Source organism: Phalaenopsis equestris, unplaced genomic scaffold, assembly GCF_001263595.1.
Source record: "Phalaenopsis equestris unplaced genomic scaffold, ASM126359v1 Scaffold000755, whole genome shotgun sequence".
In the NCBI taxonomy this organism is placed as follows: Eukaryota; Viridiplantae; Streptophyta; class Magnoliopsida; order Asparagales; family Orchidaceae; genus Phalaenopsis; species Phalaenopsis equestris.
The window spans coordinates 374,695-399,268 of NW_018165195.1; the positions used below are offsets into that span (position 1 = coordinate 374,695).

General features: G+C 31.2%; 1 protein-coding gene across 1 annotated transcript in view; it reads right to left on the reverse strand.

The window, feature by feature from the left end:
• Nucleotides 1–209: 209 nt before the first annotated feature.
• Nucleotides 210–24,574, reverse strand: part of LOC110030724 (chaperone protein dnaJ 10-like) — a 45,549-nt gene continuing 21,184 nt past the window's right edge. The window contains exons 3-10 of the mRNA XM_020733609.1: nucleotides 22,868–22,950; nucleotides 22,430–22,589; nucleotides 15,252–15,381; nucleotides 10,563–10,721; nucleotides 10,157–10,335; nucleotides 1,083–1,163; nucleotides 842–997; nucleotides 210–539 (exon numbers count right to left, since the gene is read on the reverse strand). Coding sequence (XP_020589268.1) covers nucleotides 444–539; nucleotides 842–997; nucleotides 1,083–1,163; nucleotides 10,157–10,335; nucleotides 10,563–10,721; nucleotides 15,252–15,381; nucleotides 22,430–22,589; nucleotides 22,868–22,950 — 1,044 coding nt within the window. The 3' untranslated portion in view covers nucleotides 210–443. The remainder of the gene's footprint in view (nucleotides 540–841; nucleotides 998–1,082; nucleotides 1,164–10,156; nucleotides 10,336–10,562; nucleotides 10,722–15,251; nucleotides 15,382–22,429; nucleotides 22,590–22,867; nucleotides 22,951–24,574) is intronic.

Consider the following 24,574-nt stretch of genomic DNA (forward strand, 5'->3'; position numbering starts at 1 on the left):
CAAATTTTGGCTCGGATTGAGATTGGATCAAATAAATGAGCAGGGCAATGAGCCAAAATTTTGAATTAAAATTTTTTTTAGCCAATCTTGAATCAACCCTAGCTTGGCTCGAAATCGGATCGTTAACAACCCTACAAGTAAGTATATAAAAGTAAGGACAACACAAGCAAGGAAACCTCTACTAAGCCCAGGAGGAAAGGATCACGAGCAAAACAAAATAAAATAAAATTAAGACAAAGATGAAGAAGAATAAGAAGAAGAAGAAGGTGAAAACATACAAGACAAACACCCCTCCCTCTAAATGATTCACGAGACATGGAAATCTAAGAAATCAAACTATCAAATCCTACTTCAAATAAAAAAGCAAAAAATAGATTACAATGACAATATAATACAACAACAAATGCACATGTTCAGCTACTTCGCTCCTGTAACTAACCTGATCAGGGATGTCTTAGTGCCCCTGGTGGTGAAGTGGGCATTGGGTAATTGTAGCTGCATTGAGCACCTGTGAAGGGAGGAGCCTCCACATATGGACACTGTCACATAAATTAAAAAATATATATATTATCAGTTTAAAATTTTATGCACAATGCTGAATGCCTACATAGTATACTTATTGGTTCCTAGAACTCCTCAACAATATGGTATAATTTTTGGCTGATAGAACTCCATAACACAATGAAGTTATAAAGAGTAAAAATCCAATATGCATACTTTTCGGCTGATAGTAACTCCGTGACAAAATGTAGTTACGATGAGTAAGAAGTCAATATATGATATTTTTTGGCCTATAGAACTCTGCAACAAAATGAAGTTATGAAGAGAGAGAACCAAATACCTGAGTTTCGAAATTTGTATAGTATGGATGTTCAGTAGGTGATTTAGGTGAGGTATAAGGTGAGCTACCATCACTGTATTGCATGTTCCCAGTCAAATTGTGAGAACCACCAGTCAATGTTGGTCCACTTTCACTTGCATTACCTGACTTAACCCTCTGAATGGTATTATGTGCTCAGAAGAGTTAGAATTTATGCAAACAATTTAAATGAATCACAAAAATGAATAGGTACTCAAAATACCTGAAATATTTTTCCAAGAGTTTTCAGCCCTTTAGCTCTATCCCGAAGTTCCTCCTTCTTGACAGAACTCTCCTGAAGAACCTGAAATTGAGTAAATAAGATGTGTAAGATTTCATGATTGATGAATGTTAGACTCACGGAAATAGAATTTTCATGGAGATTGAATTGCACAATATCAATCTTATACATATCGGTTACTTTCGTGAGGCACAACGAACTGATGAACTGGGGATCCAATGGGGTGAAGAATGGGTAAGCGAAAAAAAAATATGTTTATTGATATGAATATGTCTCTATAAGGTAATAAACAAAATGGCTGTGGCACTTAATTGGAAGGTTCTTTTTATTAGAATTTTACATTTTGCATCTTATGGACTTTGGTGAGTTATCAAAGAAATTAAATGTGTAAGAATAGCAAGTATTCAATGAATATTGCACTGTGTTCTTGATTGATAGTAAGTCAAAAATAAAATTTCTCTTCAAGCTTATGTATGCATCAAAACCCAAGATTGAACTCGACAATCTAATAATAGAGTTGGCTGGATTAGATAGGTGGAGCATCAAAGAACAGCCACCTTTTCCAACCCTGGACGATGAAGATGTGTCATGACTAGCAGCAACAAGAACTCTTTTTCCGCCATTGTAAGGACCCTAAAAAATAGAGAAATTTACATACAAGCACACAATTCGCATGTATTTACATATCTCACACCTAGACTTTCTCATATATTTACATAGATAGCACTTTTTAAACCTATCATGAAAAGGTGTATTTCAATTTTAAAAGGTGGTAATAGTGCTACTTTTGATGTGATATTAAAGATTTAAGCATTATGTGTGTAAATATGAAATTTTGGCTGAGAGATACGTAAATACATGACAATTGTTTACTGTGTATGTAAATGCCCCTAAAAATTTTCATACTTATCAGGATCAACAATGATGACAACATCCCTCTAAACTCTTTAACTCTTCCCTCCAACTAACCATTCACAAAGTAGAAAAAATTATTTAGGGTAGACTCAAATGATTCAAAATATAACATTTATAACATGGAGATCTAAAAATACTTAGCAATGGCTTGACTCCTAAGGATGGTTGGGATATTCATGAAAAATATTCAAATTTAGATAACTCTTCTCAATTATTTGAATTAAAAAACAAAGATTTGATAATAAAAAATTAGAAGAGCAAGTTATTATCTATTATAATGAAAAAGCAACATTGGGGAAAAGATTGGATTAATGCTATGAAGAAGTGTTTAGAAAAACCCTCCCGTCAATCTGTGCAAATATTTTTTTGAGGTCAGACAAGAATGTAAGAAGAAGAAAATGCTGAGCAGGCTTCCAAATCAAAAACTTATTCAAGCTGAGCTCAAGCTTCAAGCTGAGCTCAAGCTCAATTCAAGCATTAGTGATAGTGCTCAATCTAAAACTCATATACCAAAAGCATGGTCATACTTGAATTGAGCTCGACATAAACTTGTTCATAATGTGATTAATGAGATTTAAAAGAGCAGCTCATTTTAACAAAAAAAAGTTTAACAAACCTTATCGAGTCGATCATGTTGAGCTAGGCAAATGACTTTAACTAAGCAGTTAATAAAAAAGTTTTATCTAATCAATGCAAACTTGTTCACACGCCTTTTCTCTAGTGGATTCCTTCTTGAGCATCTATCTTTAATCATGGTTTATACCAATCTTTAAACGGGCTTCTTAATTAAATTTAAATGATACTTTATTTAATCATAAATAAATCTAGCAACAAACAACCAAGCAATTGTAAAAATTTTCAAATTTGTTCGATTAGTTAAAAAAATATTAATAACCTCTAATAAAAAAAGTCAAACTTGATTCATTTGCAGCTCTACACAAGAGTCCTAAATCATTGATTATGAAGCAGCTGATCACATGAAAAGTTGCTCACATCTATTCTCACTATACACCTTCGATTAGCAGCAAAAAAGTTAAGATTGTTGTAGGTCATTAGTTATATTTGCGATTGATTCAGTTCAAATGTCGCATTTACAAATTGTTCAGAATGATCTTCATGCAAAAAAAAAATATATCATGCAAACTTTTATACATTAGTAAATCGACTCTTGATCACAATTAATGTGTTACTTTATATCCTTCCTAGTCCCTAGATTGTTAGTTTTAAGAACCAACCTCAATGACGATGCTGGTAAAACCAAGTAATGAATATCATAGCTCCAATTTTGACTCACTTTTTACTTGTCATAATCATAAAATAATATCCTGAAATTATAAATTTTATCATAAAATAATATTGTGACATTATAAATTTGATCAACCTAGATTTCAGAATTTAAAACGATTATTCCTAAATCCATTTTACAATAAGAACTCATCTTTTTTAATGCAAAATTTATCAATCGACAAAACAACATCATATTTCGCATCCTCTAAAGTCTTACAAGCCATCAACATCATTTTATATAATTCATCATGATGTCTTGGATTCCTTCTGGATTTCAATTCACTCAAAGAATAAAAATGGTCAGTTAGTTCATTGATAATCATGCTATGATTAGTTGGTTCTCTTGACTACAAGAGAAATCAAAAGTTAAGGAAAATTTTAGAAATTTTTATACTATGATGAAAACACAATTTTTTTAAGGAAAAAAAACAAAATTTTAAGAGTGACAATGGCAAAGAATTTAATGATTTAGACATATTTTTCATAACATGGGGATTATTTAAAGTTCTTATATTAATAATCCTCAATAAAATAGTATAATTGAATGAAAAAATAAGCATTTCTTAAAAGTAGTATGAGCTTTACTCTTTACCAACGATGTGCTAAAATATCTATAGGGTGACATAGTCCAAACTGTAATATACCCATCAATCGGATGCCCATAAAAATGTTGAATTTCCAAAGCAATTTACATGTATTTTAAAAATAATTTCCATACTCTAGGATAACGTCTAATCTGTCCATCAATTTTTTTTGTTGAATTATGCAAATAGGTGATCACAATAAAAATTACAAAAAAAAAAAAAAATAGAACATATAAGAGCGAAGTATATTTTTAGAAAGGCATCAATCCAAAAGCAGAAATATTTTGATCCTATTCTTAGCCGAGAAAAATCCTTGTGTAATCTTCAAGGGGAGAGAAAATTAGAAGATTATCTACTATAAGAATCTATTTTTTCTAGAAATAACTAAAATATTTTTAATGATGAATTCATTCATACAAAACAAAATTATAATTCAACAAATAATAATTTAAAAATTGAAAGCTCCACAAAATCATCTTTGGAATTACATACTCAAGAGAAGCATCATCTCAAGTCCGGGTATTCTCAATAAAACCATGAATCCAACCTAAGTTAAATACAAAACTCATAAGGTATTCTCAGTTGTGTACGAATTCTCATGAGAAATTGAATGATCTTAATATACTCATCACTTTTCTGATATGTTTTAAATCTCATACTAATCATCACATATCAAAGTTTGTGTTCGATAGAAATTCAAATAAATCCAAAAAATAGTCCCTTATTAGTCATATGTGCCAATTTAATCCCAGAGAAACTCAGGCTTTTTCCAATTTAATCCCTCAACTATCAATCTCAAACAATCCCTCATAAAAAGATTGATGAAAATTGAGACATAATGGATGCCAATTTAATCACTCGACCAACCAATATGATCCCAAAATTTGATTAATTTTGTATTTTTTTAAAGACTAAATTGAAGAAATATAATACTTTGAAACTACATTGGCCACATTTTGATAGTCAGGTACTATTTTGTGGCTTAGCTCTATAGAGTATCATCACCTTCTTTTATTATTTTCATCAATTAACATTAACTTATGGAAATTTCAAAATATGTTAGAAAACCTACAATCGCTTAGGTGGAAGGAAGCTATTGAGAAAATAAAAGCTCCTGAGAAAAATAGAACTTTGAAGATGGAAAACTACTCTAAATAGAAAATTGCAAGCGGCTGTTTTAGGTGAAGTAAAAATTAGATGGGACTCTAGGGAGATATAAGGCTTCGTTGGCTGCCAAAAGGTTTATTCAAATCAATAACATTGACTACATGAAAATGTTTGCAACTGTAGCAAATTTTTATACCTTATACTGCAATAAATCTCGATTCATATTTACACCAAATAGATATCAAGAATGCATTCCTTAATGAAGGCCTAGAAGAAGTTTATAAGGATCCTCCCAAGTCAAAAAATAAAATAAATAAATAAATAATATGCTATCTAAGGAAATCATTGCATGACCCCAAATAAATTCGAAAATTGTTGTTTGAAAATTTTACACGGTCAATAAAAAATCACAGCTAAACCAACCTAAACTGATCATACATTGTTAGTAAAACACTCAAGAAAAGGGAAGACAACAATGCAAATTAATTCATCATGACATGTGACAATATGGATGAAATACAATTGCTAAAGAAGAATATTGCTATAGAATTTAAAATCAAGGATTTGATATGCCCCAATTATTTTCTTCGGATGAAGAGAAGAGTATCAAAGAACAACACAATAGTATCTCAAAAAAAGTACACAATTGAATCTTTTCAAAGCTAAAATGAGTGGGTGAAACCTAATGAAAAAGATAACTCTTGTTATTCTAATAAATTTTCATAAATTATATTTTATATTTGAAGAAAGTATGTCTTCATGATAATTCAATTCATTCATCAATGAATGAGAAATTTGTATTACCTAATGAACTAGGATATTTCCTATTTTCAATGCGTCATTCATGAGATGGCCAAATCATGCTTGGATCAAAGAAGAGTGTTATTGAAGATGTGAAATGAACTTAACATGCCTTGGCATAAGGAATTAAAGTGAACTTAAAGTAGATTCTCCATAATACTTTAGATTGGACTAGAAATAGCTTCCATATAAAGAAGATTAAATTTGGTCTTTATAATATGTAGAGAAAAAGAAGCAACAATTTCAAGTCAAGAAACATAAAACATAAGAAGTCAAGAAGATGAAAAACCAAAAAAAGAAAAATTCCGGCAAACGAAAAATCCATAAGATAAACAATCAATTTACAAGGAGAAAAGAAATGCATTTAGATCATCAAGTTGCTATCAAAGGAAGTAGCCTTGAGTGCATTGTTTCATGTGGGATTAATTTGGTGATTCTTCTCCTTATAGTGAGATTATTCTTCATTTCATTTTACTTTATTGATTTTTGTTCCTTTTAAAATTTTATCATTTGGCTCATTAAAATTCTGTAATTTTTTGTTTTCATTTTTCAACTTTATTTTTCAAAGGGTTAGAAACATGGTGGCTACTTGTTGCTAGTTTTTGGTGAAATCCAACCCTCCTTGAACAAACATTTGCTAACATCATAAAATTCTCTTATTAATTGTTTTATTTGTTTATCTTGCATCGCAGTACTTTTTATTTGTTGCATATTTGCTTTCCTAATTTTGTAATATCATATTTACATTTACATTTTAAATTTCCTTTTAAATATTATCAGCATTTAAATTCTACAAGGGAGAGTTAATGCAATACAATTTATGTTACTCTGATATAACTTAATAAGGTGTACATATACATTGATAAAAAATATTTTCATCATAAGCTAATTGATGTATTAATGAATAAAAAGGTTTATAGTGGTTTTCGTCTAAATCAACTAATGTGTTTGTTGCTTTGCATCAAACATGCATGAGATGGTCGAGCCGTGACTGGATAAAAAAAGAGAATTGTTGAAATTTTTGGAGTGGACATAAAAAGAAGTTTCTCAATAACAAACTGGTGAAGACTTGAAGAAGCTTCTCGATGAAAAGTAAACTTAAAACCTTTTAATATGTGGAAAAGATTAAATATCGTTTTCATCAATAATCATAGAAGACGAAAATTTGAGAAGACGACTGGTCAAATGGATGAAAATTCAATTTTCAAGAAAATAAACAAGAATTTAAATTATGACTATGTATTATACTAGGGCCCGCTTCTTACTTCTTCAAATTGCACGTACTCCTATACATAACCTTGTGTTGAAATAAGAAGTAATGTAAAGTAGATGTTGGTATTTTTTTTTATCAGCAATGTAATAGGTAACACCTGGAGAACTTGTTCTTATTGAAGATTTTGCAACCTTTCAAAAAAACGGTATTTGGAATTACCCACTTCCACCCTCCATCTGTTGGCATCCTACTTGATCCAAACATAAAACTTAGAAAAAACAAGAATGGAGAACTTATTGATGTTACCCAATATAAAAAATTGGGGGTAATATTAATTTATTTAACCCACATAAAACCTGACAGACATTTTTGTAAGCCTAGCAAGCCAAATTATATACTCACCGTAAAAAGAAAATCTAGAGGAAACAAACAGAAGCTTGAGGTATTTAAAATGATGTCATGGAAATGGAATACTTTTAAAAAAGGCACTAATTGCAAAACTAAAACCTATGGTGATTCAGATTGAGAAGGTTCTACTACTAATACAAGAACCATAGCAGGTTATTGTACCTATGCATGGGCCAATCCTGTCATTTGGAAGAGCAAAAAATATAATATAACAGCTCAGACTAATGCTAAAATTGATATAAAGCCAAGATCAATGGTGCATGCAAACTACTATAATTACAACATGTTATGATTGAGCTACAACAAACCTATAGTTACTCCAATGAGATTATAGTGTGACAGCAAGAAAAAGATAATCATAGGCAACAATTTTGTTCAAAATATTAAAACAAAGCACGTTGAGTTACATCACCATTTTATAAAGGAAAATCTAGAAGTGATAACTATTTACATGATTTCTATTCCTAGTTCATAGAAAATTACAGATATCCTGAAAAAAGAATTGTTCAAATCTAATCTTTATTTTTGCATTAGTAAATGTGATCCAAGGAGGAGACAGGTAGTAAAAAAAAAAGTAAAATGTTCATTGTATGGAGGTAGTTTCTCGATAAAGAAATCAATGAATCGCTACAACAATTTAAAGGAAGATTTTCTTTTAATTTAAAGTTCAAATTTGTATTATATTTTCTTTGGCAAGTTATTAAAGAAATTAAATATATAAGAATACAAAATATCCTATAAATAGTTTATTATTATTCGTGATTAATTAAAAAACAAAAATGTTAGTCTGTCCAAACTTTCAGCTTTCTTTTCCACCATTTTGCCCATTTTTGCTTTATTCTATTCTCAGAAATGGTTAATTTGAATTAGAAGAAATTAAAATTGATTAAATACTGATTTCTTATCTTTAGGCATTTATCATTATTAGGGGTAATACAGAGTTGAAGTTAACCGAACCAACCAAATTACATAATAAAACATTTTAATTTCTACTTGGCTAAGTTTAACTCAAGGACAAAGTGGGTGATTTCAAGTTCAGATTTGAGTGGTAAGTATATTAATTTTCTCATGAGTTTTTAGTCATTGATCAAGAATATTATCTTTATAAAGATTATTTAAAATTTATTTATAAAGGTGTATTATCAACTGTATTGAATATAAATACATGTGTTACTATATACTATTTGAGTTACTTGCATGTATGTATGTATGTGGGTGGGTAGATTTTAATACAAACAAAAAAATGCATATATCACATATAAAGTCAATTTTGAGTTGAATTAAATTTGTTTCAAGCATAGCCATCCTCCATTCAAAACATGTTGATTTAATTTTGAGTCAACTAAAGTTCGAGAAATCATAAAGCAGGTTCTGAGTTTCAAACATAATTAGCATCCTTAATCATTATCATGCTCATTCATATCGTTAGCTTTATTCCCCAACTATTTCACGTCTACTACATGAATGCTCGATTTTCTGTCACTCCAATTGAGTAGCATGGGATGTTAAACCTATCTCACAAGATCATTTTGAATGATTTTATGTTTTTTGGATTTGCTATTTTCACTCCAAATCCTTAAACATAAATTTTAAGCTCACTAATAGGCAAATTTTTTTTATATTTCAATGAACATGTCCAAACCACTAAAATTCATTTTTTTAATTACTAAATCTTGAATTAATGTTGTTTCAATCATTCCCCTAACATATCAGTCCCTTAATTAATCTGTATTGATTTTATTAGACATCCATCTAACATTTTCATTTCCATAATCCTCAATTTAGTTATAAAAAAAAAACTTTATTATTCATCACATATTATGTTATGATAGCTAGCTTAATTGTAGCCTTACAGAATTTATCTTAAATATCTATGATATCATCTTATCGCAAAAATATCTTATTAAATTAAATACTTTGTCAACTTAAAAAGTTAACAAGTCATCCAAACCATAATAGATCAAAAATAAACTATCATACATGAACAACATAACATTACCAAATTTTTTACAAAAACTATTTTTACATGTTGAAAACATAGCGAAGTAGATTTTTGGGGGTTTCTAAGAATATTGGAAAATAAATAAAAAAATCAATTCATCATCACACAAATCAGAAACAAAGACCTAAACAAGCTTTCACATATTAGATCACAAGATTCTACAAAAAAAAAAAAAAAAAAAATTAAAAAATAAAAGGGTGTGATTACCAATGAGACAACAGGTGTTGAACAATATAGAGATAAAAGTGAAATAAAGAACATGGTAAAAATATTATCAATATTATAGATGCAGGGCAAATATAGAATATCATATAAAGAACAACATTAAAATGAAAGTCAAGTATCTAATAAAGCTAGCAAAATTGATGGAAATGGAACTTATATATAAACCAACAAGTCACTGAAGAAAGACACAAAAATAATTAAAAGAGTTACTTGAAAGAGTTGGGAAAGAAGAAGGTAGGTAGAAAAAAAGTTGGATGTTCAAAATAAGCCAAACTAGAGCTATACACCTAAAGTAGTTCCTAAAAGAAATGACAGAGAAGTTTCACAAAATGAAACCAAAATGTTTGGTTGATCCGCTTCTTCCTTTGCTGAAGCTAACAATGAAAATGAAGATGAACAAGAGTTTAAATTCAAGATGGTGATAGCCAAATGCAAAAGGAAAAAACTTAGAAAAGGACCGAGTAAAAAGAAGGATATAAATATGAAACTAAAGAACAACGACCAAAATGCAGACCTTTTGACAAACATGCACAAGAGTAGCTTCAATATCTGCCACATTGAGTTTCCACAAGGAATCGATCATTAGTTTCTTGTTAGACCGCATGTATTCTTCTAGTTCTTCTTCGGTATAGTTCCCTTCAGCACTAAGCTGCTTCTTCATGTCCTCCTGCAACTGCATAAGAGCTATTGCACCTACAAAAAGAATGATATTTAAAAATACCAAAATAAACTTCAGCAATTCAATAATAAATCGCACTAGAACAATATGCAAATGTCTGAAATTTCTAGTTGATCCTCATAGACCATCTAGACATTGAAATGGTTATGATCATGCTATCTGAGAAACTACAGAAAAAAGGTACATATGCCAAAGCAAGAAAGATGAAACAATCAGAAGCTGATAGATGATGATCCTTCACCTGTTGCAGCAGTTACTTGAGATTTGATGAAATGGCCTTTGTTTCTAAACCATTCAGCAATAAATGGTACTCCTAAATATATTGCCTTTTTTCCTAGTTGCTTTGCAGCTTGCCTCACATATATGTAGCCAATGGTGTTTAGCATATCAACTCCATAAGCTGTCAAAATTTATCAAATGAAGTGCTTGAATTACATTGTACATAGGTCAACAAAAATTCATTTAAATGCAGAAGGATAAGAAAGATAATAGCAGCTTCAAGCTAAAGTTTGAGGCCCTATTTGTTCGTAATGTTATTGCCAATAAAACGAAATAAGAAGTTGCAATCAAAATATTGTTGTGAGTAAAATAGGTTGGGTTATTTCGGAACACCCATGGTGTGACTTAATATTTGCAAGAAAAAAAATAATAAATAATTTATGTTAACTGATAAAACCTATTGTTTTGTTCTTTTTCTCTGCTGACAGACGTTATTTCCCTTTCCATTATTTAACAACCAATATTATGGTTATGAATTAAATAAGGTTGTACTCTATCATTAATAATTGTGAAAGAAGATTTATCAACTTATGAATATTGACAATCAAGAAAGTGTAATTATGATTGTTAGAAGTATCGCTAAAAATGTGCAGTTCCAAGAGGAAGGAAGACGATCAAAGAGAATTTCTTTGATTTCAATACTAAATGATTGGAATTTTGGTAAATCTTGGGCATAGAGAACACCATGCAGGCTGCTTTCCAGCAGAACTTTTTTTTTTCCTTCTCCAGAGGAGCTTTTGAGCATACAATTGAGCCTAATTGACACAGGGCTTGGCTGAACCGGCCCAAACTGGTTCAACAGGTGTCCTGAAGGATATCATGGGGATTTATGAAGAAATTCCTCAAAATATGAATGACAATGACGATGCCACTGAAAAGTTGTGGAGAGTATAGCACACCTGATGAAGAGCATCGTAGATCGTTAGGGTAGGCGGCCGATGAGTTATGTTGCTGATGAGCCTAATTAGGAGTTTTTATGTTTTTTTTTACTTTTGAAACAACATAATTTATATTGTGGTTGTAGATGTAAACTTCCGATGAATTAGATTTCTTGCATTGTGTTATTTTCAATTGTTGTTATTCATTTGTCCTTATATTCTGTGTTGAGATAATGTATTAGAAAGTTGTTATGCTATGTTTTTTGTTGTGTGTTGGTTGTAAGAATCTAGTTCTTTTATTTTTTTTTTCTGATTTGCAGGTTTGCGTTGAATTACGTCGCCTTTTCAGGCGCAAAATCGACAATTTATTTTCATTATACTATAATACGATCTAACACAAATATGATGATAATTTGTGAAATTATTTTATGACGGAATTGTTAGACGATAAATCAGACGCAAACATTTATCGTTGAACTAAGGGTTCATTTGGGGCGACGACACAGCCGCAACGAGGTACCACGCCACCCTTCTCTGCTGTTTGGGGTAAATCCTTGTTCTATCTTATAAGCAATAATATTTGTCGTTTGGTTGTGGTTGGGACGACAAAAGAATAACCAGAAGCTTCAACAGATGAAGTCTAAGCTCCTCCAACCGAGAGAGACTGATGCGGTGTTGTAGTGTGACAGATCGGTTTGGCAGGGAGACTGGACAGACCAACCTTCTATTGGGGCTGGAATTACCACCCCTCCCCTCTCCCACCTTCCCATTTCACTCCCATCCAAAAGGAGGATCTCCTTCCTATTTTATTGCTTGCCTCTTCTATACCCTTTCCTATTTCAATTTCTTTCCAAGGACGAGAGGCGACAACTGGAAGGCGCGGCCGCACGAACAACAGACAAAGGACATTGACGACTGAGCCCGATGCAGCCGCACGAGCAGCAGACGACACAAGCGACGGAGTAGACAACGCATGAGCAGCAGGACAACGACTAAAAGGCACGGCCGCACAAGCAGCAGACGAGATGCCGAGCTCGACGACTGAGGCTGACGCAACTGCACAAGAAGAGACGAGCGACGAAGCGGACGACGCACGTCAACAACGGTGACAAAGGCAAATCAGACGGAAGTGACGAAATCGATGAACGACGAGCAGAGCTTGATCTATGAAGAGATGCAGTGGAGTAATAACGAGGGATCGTCATGGCGAAACCCTAGCAGAGCGTGAACGTGAACGGGAGCGCCATATATATATATATAGATTAATTATAGTCCTAAAAATATCTTTCAGAAATTTTTAATTCATTAATTTAGGACACATTTTCGACACATATCCTTTTTTAAAAATATTATTTAAATTGGAAACTTTTATGTTGTGTCTGACATGTGTCGTGGTTGTGTACGTGTCCAATAAGTGTCCGACACTACACGGTTTCTTATATATAAGTGTTTGTGCATCATAGATCCATGCATATATCCAAGGTCATTTGTAGAAATCATTAGTAAGTTGCATTTGTCCAAAATCAACAACAAAAGCTGACGAGTGATGCTAGATAAAAAGAAAATCGCAATCGAAATACCAAATTAGGAAGCCAACTAACTAGAAAAGAATAACTATAAGTACAACATAATATTTCCAACTACCACAAGCAGATAAGTCAAGAAACATGAGGAAAAAAAAAGAATAACCTAGAAAGACGAATTTTAGGGCATTCAATACAGCAATACAAATTAATCTTTAAAATAGTATAAAATTCTAGCCATATATTTACAAACTTCAGTAAAATTAGGACTCCTAAAAAACAAAATTAACAAAAATTATTAAAATTCTATCTTTAGGATTTTTGCCATAATGTATGCATTTTACATTTTGGATGACTACAGGATTTGCGTAACATCTCCCCTAATTGTTCACCCAGAAGAGCATCACCACTACATCTCCCTGTTCTTCCAGAAGTGGGCATAAATAGTTTTATTAATTTAGTGGAAGGATAGAGTAAAAGATGCAAGGAGATGCTTAACGCAATAAGAGGATTTGACTTTAAAAATAAGAGTCAATAGAAGGGTGTTTAGATCAAAAAACATTCTTTGAATGTTTGACTCAAAATATTTGTTTGAGCACAAATATTTGATGGGTAAAAAGTGCACTAATGACAATAAGGTTTTAAATAAATACCTTCAATAACCTTAAAAGGGTAAAATGTAATAAAGTGTGTCTAATTGAATAGACACTGATCGTGTCAAATTGAAGAGACACTGATATGAAACTTACACTTTCCACTGTGACTTCAACCAAACGAGATCTATAATCTAAAATAGTTTATTTCCTTCAGCTATTGTAGCCATGCATGAATTAAGGCTTCCCTGTGGTCTTTAATTATAGATCTTTTGTCAGTTCCTTGCAGGTACGTAGTTTGCTTGTTACAAGAAATTCAAGGCTACTTTGCAATTTGAGTACTGCAGGTAGCTACCTGTGACTTACCAGATTGTGGCGTTTCTTTTTGAGCTATCATGGGATTTCTATGATTTCTTCTATGGCATCTGGTTGCCTTCCCTATCTTTTGATCGCATAAATTGAAAGAAATTGTAATTATAAATAAGAGGTGCCCAAGATTTGCAAAAAGAATAGTTACTTTGTTATTTTATTTTCAGTTATATTTTTTTTCCTCTTTGTTTGAATAGTCACTGCATTTGATTCTTTCGAGCATGATGCAATTGGAGGTACAAAATTTCAGGATAAAAAAATCTCAAAATGTTGTGAGACCTAAATTTCTATATTATTAAAATATTTTCTCTGCTCTTTTCTTATTATCAAACCTAGTTATTGGTCCACTTGTGTGATTGAGTATAATCAAAATTTATACAATTACGATCTTTCATATGCAATACGAGTTCTAATTGAAGTATAATTATTTTATGATTTTGCATTTTTACGTGACATTTTTATTAGAAGATTATTAAATTATAGTCTATACTAATGGTGTGCTTTGTGTTCATATGAAGTGGCAAATAGTTCTCCAGACTAGAAATTTATTAGGCAAACTTCTCCTAAGATGTCAAACACGAGCATAAATGAAGTTATGTTTAGGCATGATATTCCACAATGGGATTTCTTAAAGGTCAAGGTAAGTTATTGAAACAAAGAGAAAGGAGAAGTTTGTGGAAACCAGATAGAGGAGATTCAGGAGAAATATAAAAGGATATAAAGTTAATAAAACTGATTCAGCCATTGCGAAAATGCTCAATTAAGAGAGCTATATTCAGAAATGATAGAAGTACGATTGAACCCATTCAAGTAAAAAAAAGCATATCACTTCTCAGGATATGGAGAAGTGGAACTTAAAATTTCCCATAACTAAGTTTCCCAAATAACAGATAGCAAAACTGAACCATCCTGTTCCTTTCTATTAGTAACCGTTCTAGATAGGCCACCAAAAAAAAAAAAACTTCAAAGTTCACAAAAGAATAAATCTATACCTCCATTAAGAACTTCAAAGTTCACAAAAGAATAAAATCTATACCTCCATTAAGAACCTAACTGACAATTCGCCATTTAATTTGTTTGGCTGCATTTGATATTTATTTGAAAAGTAAATGACCTTCAATGATGCAGTCAAAACCATTACCAGAGAAAATAACCCAAGTGTTAATGAGTACACAATCAATCTAGAAAGACAGCAATAGCTATACTGTTTCAAAGATACTCTCATTACTACAAGGCTGAATATCAAGTGAAAAAAAAAATAATAATAATCAAACAAAATACGTTTTACCTGCTTTAGAAAGCTTTGCCACCTCAGCTTCAGCATTACTAACAAATGCTTCCTTGTTACCTATAACATACAAATGCAATCGATCTTTAAGTATCTCTGCAAGTTTGTCCTCTCTTTCCTTCTGAACAACCTGTTGTGCAGTAAAAGAAATTATTCATGTTTTTTTTTCCAATAAATGCTTTTTTAATTCACTATGATTGCCAAAAACTTGCATTTATCCACCGTGGTTTGAAAAAAAAAAAAACGATCACGTCATCCAATGACAGACAATCAAAAAAAGATAAAAAAGTTCAATTATTCTTATTTTCCATCAAAAAAGCAGCAAACCCAAATCTAAGAAATGAGCAATGCTAAATCAACAACCAAAAAGCATAGACCAAAAAAATCCTAGATAATTGGAATCGTCCCTAATCCCTACTTTAACTACTGGTAATATATATAAATATACATATATATATATAGATGGGAACCGGCGCGCGCCAGTTCAACTGAACCGATGCTAGTGGTTTGTGTTAGTATGAGGCGGACGAAGACAAATCAAAGTGAATTAAGCAATATAAGTGGAATGAAAGAGAGAAGTGTACACAGGTGAGTGACATAGGGAACAAAATAGAAGAACGAAAAATGCACAAGCAGAAAATTGAGCACAAACAAGGTATCACATATTGCAAGAGGGAGTGGAAAAGCGGGCTAGTGCAGTGCCTACAAGAGCAACGAGATCGACGTAGCGAGAAAGCTTGTGCGGTGCGCACGAGCAGCGTATGAGTAAGAACAGACGAGCATAATTGTTCAAAGATGCTAAAAAGATCAGAGCTTCGCAAGCACAATCAAATGTGAGACAAAAATAAACATAAAACCTTACGCGGGCCGAAAGAGAGCTCAAACGAGTGCATAAGGGAAACGAAAGCGAGCACAAAGAAGAAGTGTAAAAACAAGGGTTTCATCCTTTTTAATAGTTAGATTTTGTGAAAATTTTAATTAAGATTTCTTAGGTGTAAATTTTACATCTATTCGATGATTATTGTTAGATTACTTTTTATAGAAATTTATGTTGGGAGAGTTATGTAGAAAACATTAACAATGAATTCCTTTAAAGTCCACACAATTAATTAATTTGTTTGTAAAAATCAAAGATTATATGTTGCAATTCATATATTTCGCTAAATTGATAAACCAAGATAAAACAACAACAAAACCTTTAACACACTAAGTGGTGTCGGCTACATGAATCCTTTTTTCTCCATTGCATCCTATTTAGTGTCAATATTTTCATTTAATTCTGAAAAATTAAGATCATTTTTTATGCAATATGCCCAAGTCATCCTAGGTCTACCTCTACCTTTCTTACCATAAGTCAAATCTAAAACCATAAGTCAAATTCAAATCTAAAACATCTACTCTTCTAATCGGATCATTAGATGGTCGACGTTTAATTTGACCAAAACATCTAAGATGACTCTCTCTAATTTTGTACGTCACTAGAGCTACACCGACCCTATCACGGATATATTCATTTCGCATTTTGTCTCTGAGTGTAAAGCCACCGATCCACCTAATCATTCTCATCTCAGCAACATTTAACTTAGTTTTATGCATCTCTTTTAAAGGCCAACATTCAGCGTCATATAGCATTGCAGGTCTCAGCGTCATCTTATAAAATTTTCCTTTCAGTCTAAGCGGTACTTTTCTATCACACAATAGGCCTGAAGCATTGCTCCACTTTAACCAACTAACTTGAATTCTACTAATAACATCCCATCAATATCACCATCACTTTGAACATTAGATCCGAGAAATCTAAAGCGTTCACACCTTTTAATAATTTGATCACCCAAAGTTACATTTCTGACGCTAGAGTTACTACAATTAAAATTACATTCCAAGCATTCAGTTTTATTTCTACTCAAACGAAGGCCTCCAAGACAGACCTCCATAATTCAAGTTTTTCCTGAGCTTTTTCTCTCGCCTTATCCACGAGAAGAATATCATCAGCAAAAAGCATAAACCAAGGTACATCCTCCTGTAAGCGTCTAGTAAAGACCATCCATAACTAAAGCAAAAAGATATGTGCTTAAAGCCAATCCCTGATGTAAACCAACAGAAATAAAAAAATACTTGGTCAATCCTCCTTTTATTCAAACATAAGTAACAGTTCTTGTATACATATCTTTAATGACTTCATAAACCAAGATAATACTAAAAATTTTAAAATTGTTGTCATTATTGAATAAAATAAATAATCTAAAGTATGATGATAATTTTTATAATTTACATATAATAACAAGTTATAAGTAAACTTAAAAAATAAGAAAATGAAGATTTATTTGTAATCTTAAATTAAATTTTACAAGTTGTCTTTTAAATAACATTATAAATTAATTGAATAAAATTTACATGTTTGAGTAAAAAAAAATAGATGTAAAAAACAAGAGAAAAATACTATAAATATATCTTGAATAAATAAAATAATTAACCTAACTAATTTGATAGAAATTATCTATATTTAAATATCACACTATGTTGAACACTAAATAAGGTTCACAAGATAAAAGTATTGATAGATCAATAGAGGAAAGAAATGTGCATGATTTAAAGTTAATAATTAAGTGAAGCAAAAGAAAAAACAATCTAAGCGAAGTGAACGAAAAAACAAACTAAGTAAATCATGCGTTGTCCTATGTAGATAATTATAACTTTTCTACTTAAATGAAGCGAAAGAAAAAACAATCTAAGTGAAGCGAAGGACAAAAAGGTGAGCAAAAATCATCAAAGATTGAGGCGAGTACTAATATTTCAAATTTATACTAATACTATTGATTCCTCTAAACCAAATGTTGTAATAATTTTAATAATCATTTAGAATATTCTCACTATAAATTTAAGTATAATTTATTTGTTCTATTGAATGATACAATCATATTAAAATGAAAGACATATTTTCTTAACATGTTTAAATTATTTATATATATGCTAATTATTAAAGAAATATATTAAATGATATGAAAATATGAATGAAAAGAATTATATAGAATGTTTACATAGGCATGTCAACTGGTAGAGTTCACCTCATTATAATACTAGCTGGAAACGCTAAGATATTCATGCACAAAAAGTTAAAAAAAATATTTATACTAAAATATATTTTGAAAGGTGCTTCCATAGTAAATGTAATAGAAAAGATATGATATTGTCATTATGATATGGTAGAATAATTTGACTTCTTTATATGTTCATACTTGAATAAATTACCAAGTCTTATCTTGATTTACTAAATTTTAACTAGTCTGAATATTATCATTTCAATGCTTTTATGTTTATTGAATTTTTAAATTATAAAAATTTATTCTATTTTTTTATAACTCGCGATAATTTAAATTAAAATTTTGAAGTCATAAGCTTGAAAATTAACGATAGAAGAGAATTTACTTATACAAGATATGGCCAAACTAGAGAAAAATAATTACATTCATAAACATTTTATTTTTAAAATAATTTAAATTTTATTATTTAGTGGTGATTTCTATTAAACAAATAATTATTTTAAACAGTGGTATACAAGCAGTATGTAAATTTTATCATCTGGCATTTTATTCTTACCTGAGTAATTTCCTGCCCCGGGACTTAATCGTGACATCTACTGTAAAAACGCAATCCCATAAGCAACAGATGAAATCATCATTCACTGATCAAAATATCATCCACTCTGTAGTTCCTCATGTTTTCATTAAAAATATCCCCACCCCTAATATTGGGATATGCATCATACTAAAAGTAGCACCCTCCATCGCCATCAAAACTAAATCCTCCATCGCTCCTTCCACCAATACAGTTCACTATTGCTCCTTCCACCACCATAGCAATGCATTTATAATTGCTAACTTCGCCACCACCATGAGAGCCATCTCCACTACCCAATTAATGTTGAGCTTGATTAATGTTAAGATATGGTAAACTCAATATATATTCTAGCGCTTAAAATCAAAATGAATGTTACAATTTCATCATTGTACATAACTCTTAACTATCAAGCGATATTTATAATAATAATTGTAATTGAAATAATAAAAAATTTTATAATTGCTTTACAATATCATATTGTTTCTTTTTCACTTAAGTTGTAATGATTTAAAATTGTGATGTGCGCACTGAGTTACATTTATAACTCACAGTTGTTATTTAATAAATATTATAGAAAAACATAATATGGATTGAATAAGTGATAGAAAAAAATTTGTGTCACCAATGTGGAGCAACAAATTAAAGGTATTTATATCATTTGGGTGTTATATAAACAATAGTAGATCAAATATTATTTTGAAATAGAAAGACTTCATATTTATAAGTGGCTCTTTTAAGGTATCAAAAATTAACTATGAAATAAACTTTATGATCAATTATTTAAAAAAAATTGATGTAATTATAAGCACTTAAGCAATTCATTTGAACTTCAATTCCACGATGATGGGTCAGGACAATTAAAGCAAACACGCAACCATTCACGATATTATTTATTAAAGATAAAAGTTTTAAATTTAACGAAAGCTTAAAAACAATTAATATTGTATCAAGTGTTTCCATATGATCACACTCAAAAAACTCACACAATATATATGTGGCATGTACCACTAATCTAGTAATTTATCTAAAAACTGCATCAATATGTTACAATACCAAAGTCCAGATCTTCTCTAACGACCAAGTTCACTGGTTGTGAGTCATAACATGCACCTGCTAGAACACACTCAATTAGCCAATGTCGAGTTAAAATTAACCATTTCAACAGCCCCTAATTTGCAAAATACAGTAGGGTGATGAATATGTTAGAGTCAACTTCCTACACTAATTAAGTTAATTAGAGTTCATATAACCCAAAATGAAAGAGGCTATATAATCCTGACCACATCAATCATCATTTCTCCACCATTTCCTCTAAATCTGAAGACATTATATCCCTTTTTCTTCCAAACAAAAGTAATGTTACTAAGCTACAATATAATAAAGCTTTCTAACTAGCTTGAGATAAAAGTCCTCTTAGTTGATCCAGAGAGATTATTAACCATAAAAGCTAATGTAAATGAGAAATTTCAAATCAGAACAAAAAGTTCTTAGACAGTGACATCTTTAAATAGTTTCTTATTCAATATCTATAATAGTCCAAAGTCATTAGCATAATCAAAAGAGCTGGATAAAAGTTTTTAGAACCCACAAATTACCAATTTCAAATAGAACTCTGATTTAAATGTAACCACCAATTAGGGTAGAAAAACTAATAATCATTGTTTAGTGGGCATTTACTCAAGTATTATTCAAGAAATTTGTCAAGCATACCATTATGTTCTAAAGCACCCTACTTTCTATCATTCATATCGACTCTTCTTAAAGGTATACATAAAACATATCTTGAATTTAGTATTTAAATTGCTGACTATTTATATAAAAGTAAAACTAATGCTCTCAATTAATAATGTTTAATATAATGCCATCACTTGATTATTTAATTGTGTGGTGAAATTTGCATGATACTTCAATGTTTTTTTTATAATTCCCTTTTTAAAGATTTAAGGTGTTTATCATATGGCAAATGTGAGTTTCAATGAACTTAAGCACTAGCTTTGTTTTTGCATAGTGCATCAAAATAATAAAGAAATAATTAATTAAAAAAAAGCCATTGTAAAGCATTATGTGTTGACAAACATATTCTCACAACACTCCCTTGCATCCCACACATTCTATCCATACATATACACGCACACCCGCCACTCATGTTAACCTATTTAATCTTTATTTCACCTATTAAACCGCAATTATTCCCCATCTCTTCTTTTAAAAAATGTGGAAACCCCCTCCACCAACAAATAAATTCCAAGCACACGGCCTCTGACTCACTTTCCACTCTCATGGGTTCCATTAACACAAACACTTACTCTCTATCCATCCGGCATATAAAAGCACAAACTCCCACTCATGTTAACCTATTTAATCCTCTTTCACCTGTTAAAACTTATCAATTATTCCCTACCTTTTCTTTGCCAAATGTGGAAAACCTCCCTCCAACACAAAAGTTCCTAGCACATAGACTCTAACTCTCTTCTCATCCTCATGGGTTCCTTCATCGAACCACCCATTTTTTGTCCCTCAACTCATACAAGTCCAGAATTGCATATCAATCTCATTCTATTCTATTCAGTATGGCAAGTTTGCTCTCTCTCTCTCTCTCTCTCCATCTCTCACTCTCTCTATCTACTGCAAGAAGAGTCTCCTCCCCAATCGAGTGTATAACAGACAATTCTCAAGCAATTCAGGTTTCTTCAAGCTCTCCCTCAAATAAAAGTGACAACTACTCGCTCTCCAAGTTTAGTCCCCAACAAAAATCCAATATCACCGCCATCCATAACGCTCTCCCTACGTTCCAGGTAAAAGATCTCTCTCTCTCATTTTCTGCAAGTACATGTCCATCAACCACATATCGCATTCACTCATTTTTTTATGCAAGGATTCCCACAATGTCATCACTATTTGTGGGTATTATAATATCTACCTAATAGAATTTGAGGAGAGAAAGGAGCTCACATTTGATTTACCAAAAGGTAGATAGAACCGTTTACTTATTACCACTTTTATTTCTCCCCTATGATAAATTCATATAGGCAGGGTTATTAGCTCAGTAACTTCCATGCTAATGTTGATCATATATAGTCGATGAATATTATTGATTTTACAGTTGACATTTCGTTTCTTGTATTCTAATCACCAAGTCTAAAGTCATAATTAAATTATAGAGTCAGTCCTCTTGGCTACTAAAAAAAATATATTGATAAAATAAAATCTTCCATAAAAAATGATAAATAACGCACAAAGTCAAAAAATGTACAAAGATATGTTATTTGGCAATTCTTCTCTTGCTCATATTCATGCCTTCGTTCCTTTTTCAACAAACTTTCAAAAGGAAACATGCTCATACCCCTTCTACTGCCAATGTTCCATAGCGGACAAAATTGTTGAGCTGCAGATCTTCTGCTTTTGTTTTAACAACTAGTTTAGTAAAAAAAAATAATAATGTTAAAAATGTTAAAAGCAGAGAGGGTTCATTATTTATAGCACGCATGCGCTGAACCTTCCAAATAAACAATCTAAATATTGAAATATCTAAATGAAGCAGAAAAAAGCACAAACAATACCCTCATTTTCTCTTGCAGTTTTCTAGCATCTATTTGTTCCCCTTCAGTAAATATGTCAAGCGAGGCCATAGAAGCCATTGCTAACTGACCAATGTAGTCCTCAAAAAGTTCACTCCCAAAAAGCATTGCAAAGATAGCCGCAGGGTCAATAATAGCATCTCTGTGAAGTGTAACAGCATTAGCAAAGTACAAGTCAAGTGGTTCAATAGAAAAAAGTAAAATCAACATACTGCTGAACATTTCAAACTTGTTGCTGCTTCTTTCATATATGTCATTGAACATAAAAATTAGCACAATAATGCGTCCAAACAGATAGAAATATTTAAGAAAAACAATTCTATTAATAAGGATGGTGGCTACAAGTGTGAATGCATTATCCAACTTTTCAAGCATTGAATTTTTCTGTTAAAAAAAAGCAAGGAAAAAGTTTAAACCTACGTTGATATTCCTGATTTCCCATGGGCATCATAAGCTTGGCGCTGTGCAGGATTGCTAAGTACTTGATAGGCCTCCCCCAAAACCTGGAAAGCCAGCAACAATGTTAGCATTTATCTTCATGAAGTACATTCAAAACCAGCACAAATTTGCCAATAGTAAAATCTACTATGACAGCTTCATCATTCAAGTTTAAGATTACCAACAGCCCAAAACTAAAATGGCAGCATCCGGCACAACTTTTGAATCATAAACCTCAAAAACAGTATAGCTGCCAATGTTTCAAATAATATTTTACATAATTTTTTCTCTCCTCTATAACTGTGGTATAAAGATAGAAAAAAAATTGTTAAATTGCACATTTAGAATTACGCATTAACCAGAACTTCAGTTCACAAAAAAAAACAAAAAAAAATGATGCAAATTGACATTCAAAAGCTTGATTTTCCTTTGTTTTTTTTTTTTCAAATGATTCAATTTTTTTTTATTTTTTTTTGGTAGAAGTATGCTTATGACGTTGACCCTAAATAGAACAAGATATGCTCTCTATTTAATTTGGTGTAGTAAATTTTCTAATTTGGTTGTCCTCTTGGCTCAATTTGGATCAATATCGTTTGCTATTTGGATTCTAAATTGAGCCAAGCTCCCCACAAATTTGCTTAGTTAGGATTATGAGAAAAGGGACCTTTAATTTTTGCTAAGAGACTGTTGGCCTTTGATTTTGATGTGCTTTGAAAAAGAGTAGCTTCTCCCTCGATATTTTTAAGCCAATGAAACTATGCTGGAGCAATGAATTATATTGTCACTTTTTTTTTTTTTAAGATAGAAACTAAGATAGAAACATATCCCACATACATATGTTATATACAAGCACAACACCAACACCAACAACATAATTTTGAGTCACTAGAGGAAACTAACACTTGATACATGAGACAAATAGAAATACATTCCTGATATTTTTCAGAAAATAAGCAACAATATAAGGAGTAAGAAATCAAACCCAAGAGCTCATAGTTGAGAGCTTGGGTATGGCAAGTAGGATAAGGCACTGTTCACTGCAAATAATACCAGTGATGCAGCACAGCTTAATGTTTAGGGTAGAGCTAGGATGAGATGCACAACACACTAAAAATCATAATTTGCAATTTTTTTAACTTCTAGCGTAGGCAAATAGTAGTTTCCATTGAAGCAAACTAGAAAACACGTACAATTTGTTAAAAAAAAAAAACCCTTCAATTAATTTTTTCAAAAATCTAAGAATGAATAAAACAATGCAGTGATTTAGTCTCTTCTCTATAAGTGCATTATAACAAAACATAAAAATTTATACATCGCATTGCACTTGCCATTTTGAAAACACAATGCAAGAGGCAATTAAAATTACAATACCAGGATCCAGTACAACAACATAGGATATCTGAAAAGGTTTGTAACATATATAGAGAAATATGGAATCCAAAGAAGGTTGAATTTAAATAACTAACAACGATAATCAAATCCTATCAAGGTAATCAAAAAAATCAAAAGATCAAAGAACATGTCATTTTCTCATAGGCACCAATAGCAAAGGTATGCTACATCAAAAATAAGTTAGAAATTAAAATATAAGACTATTGGAACAGCAACAAAACACAAAATATCATTATTCTCATCCTAACGCCACATCTTGAACTTCTAAATGGTATAAGCCTTTAAATTTCATCAATC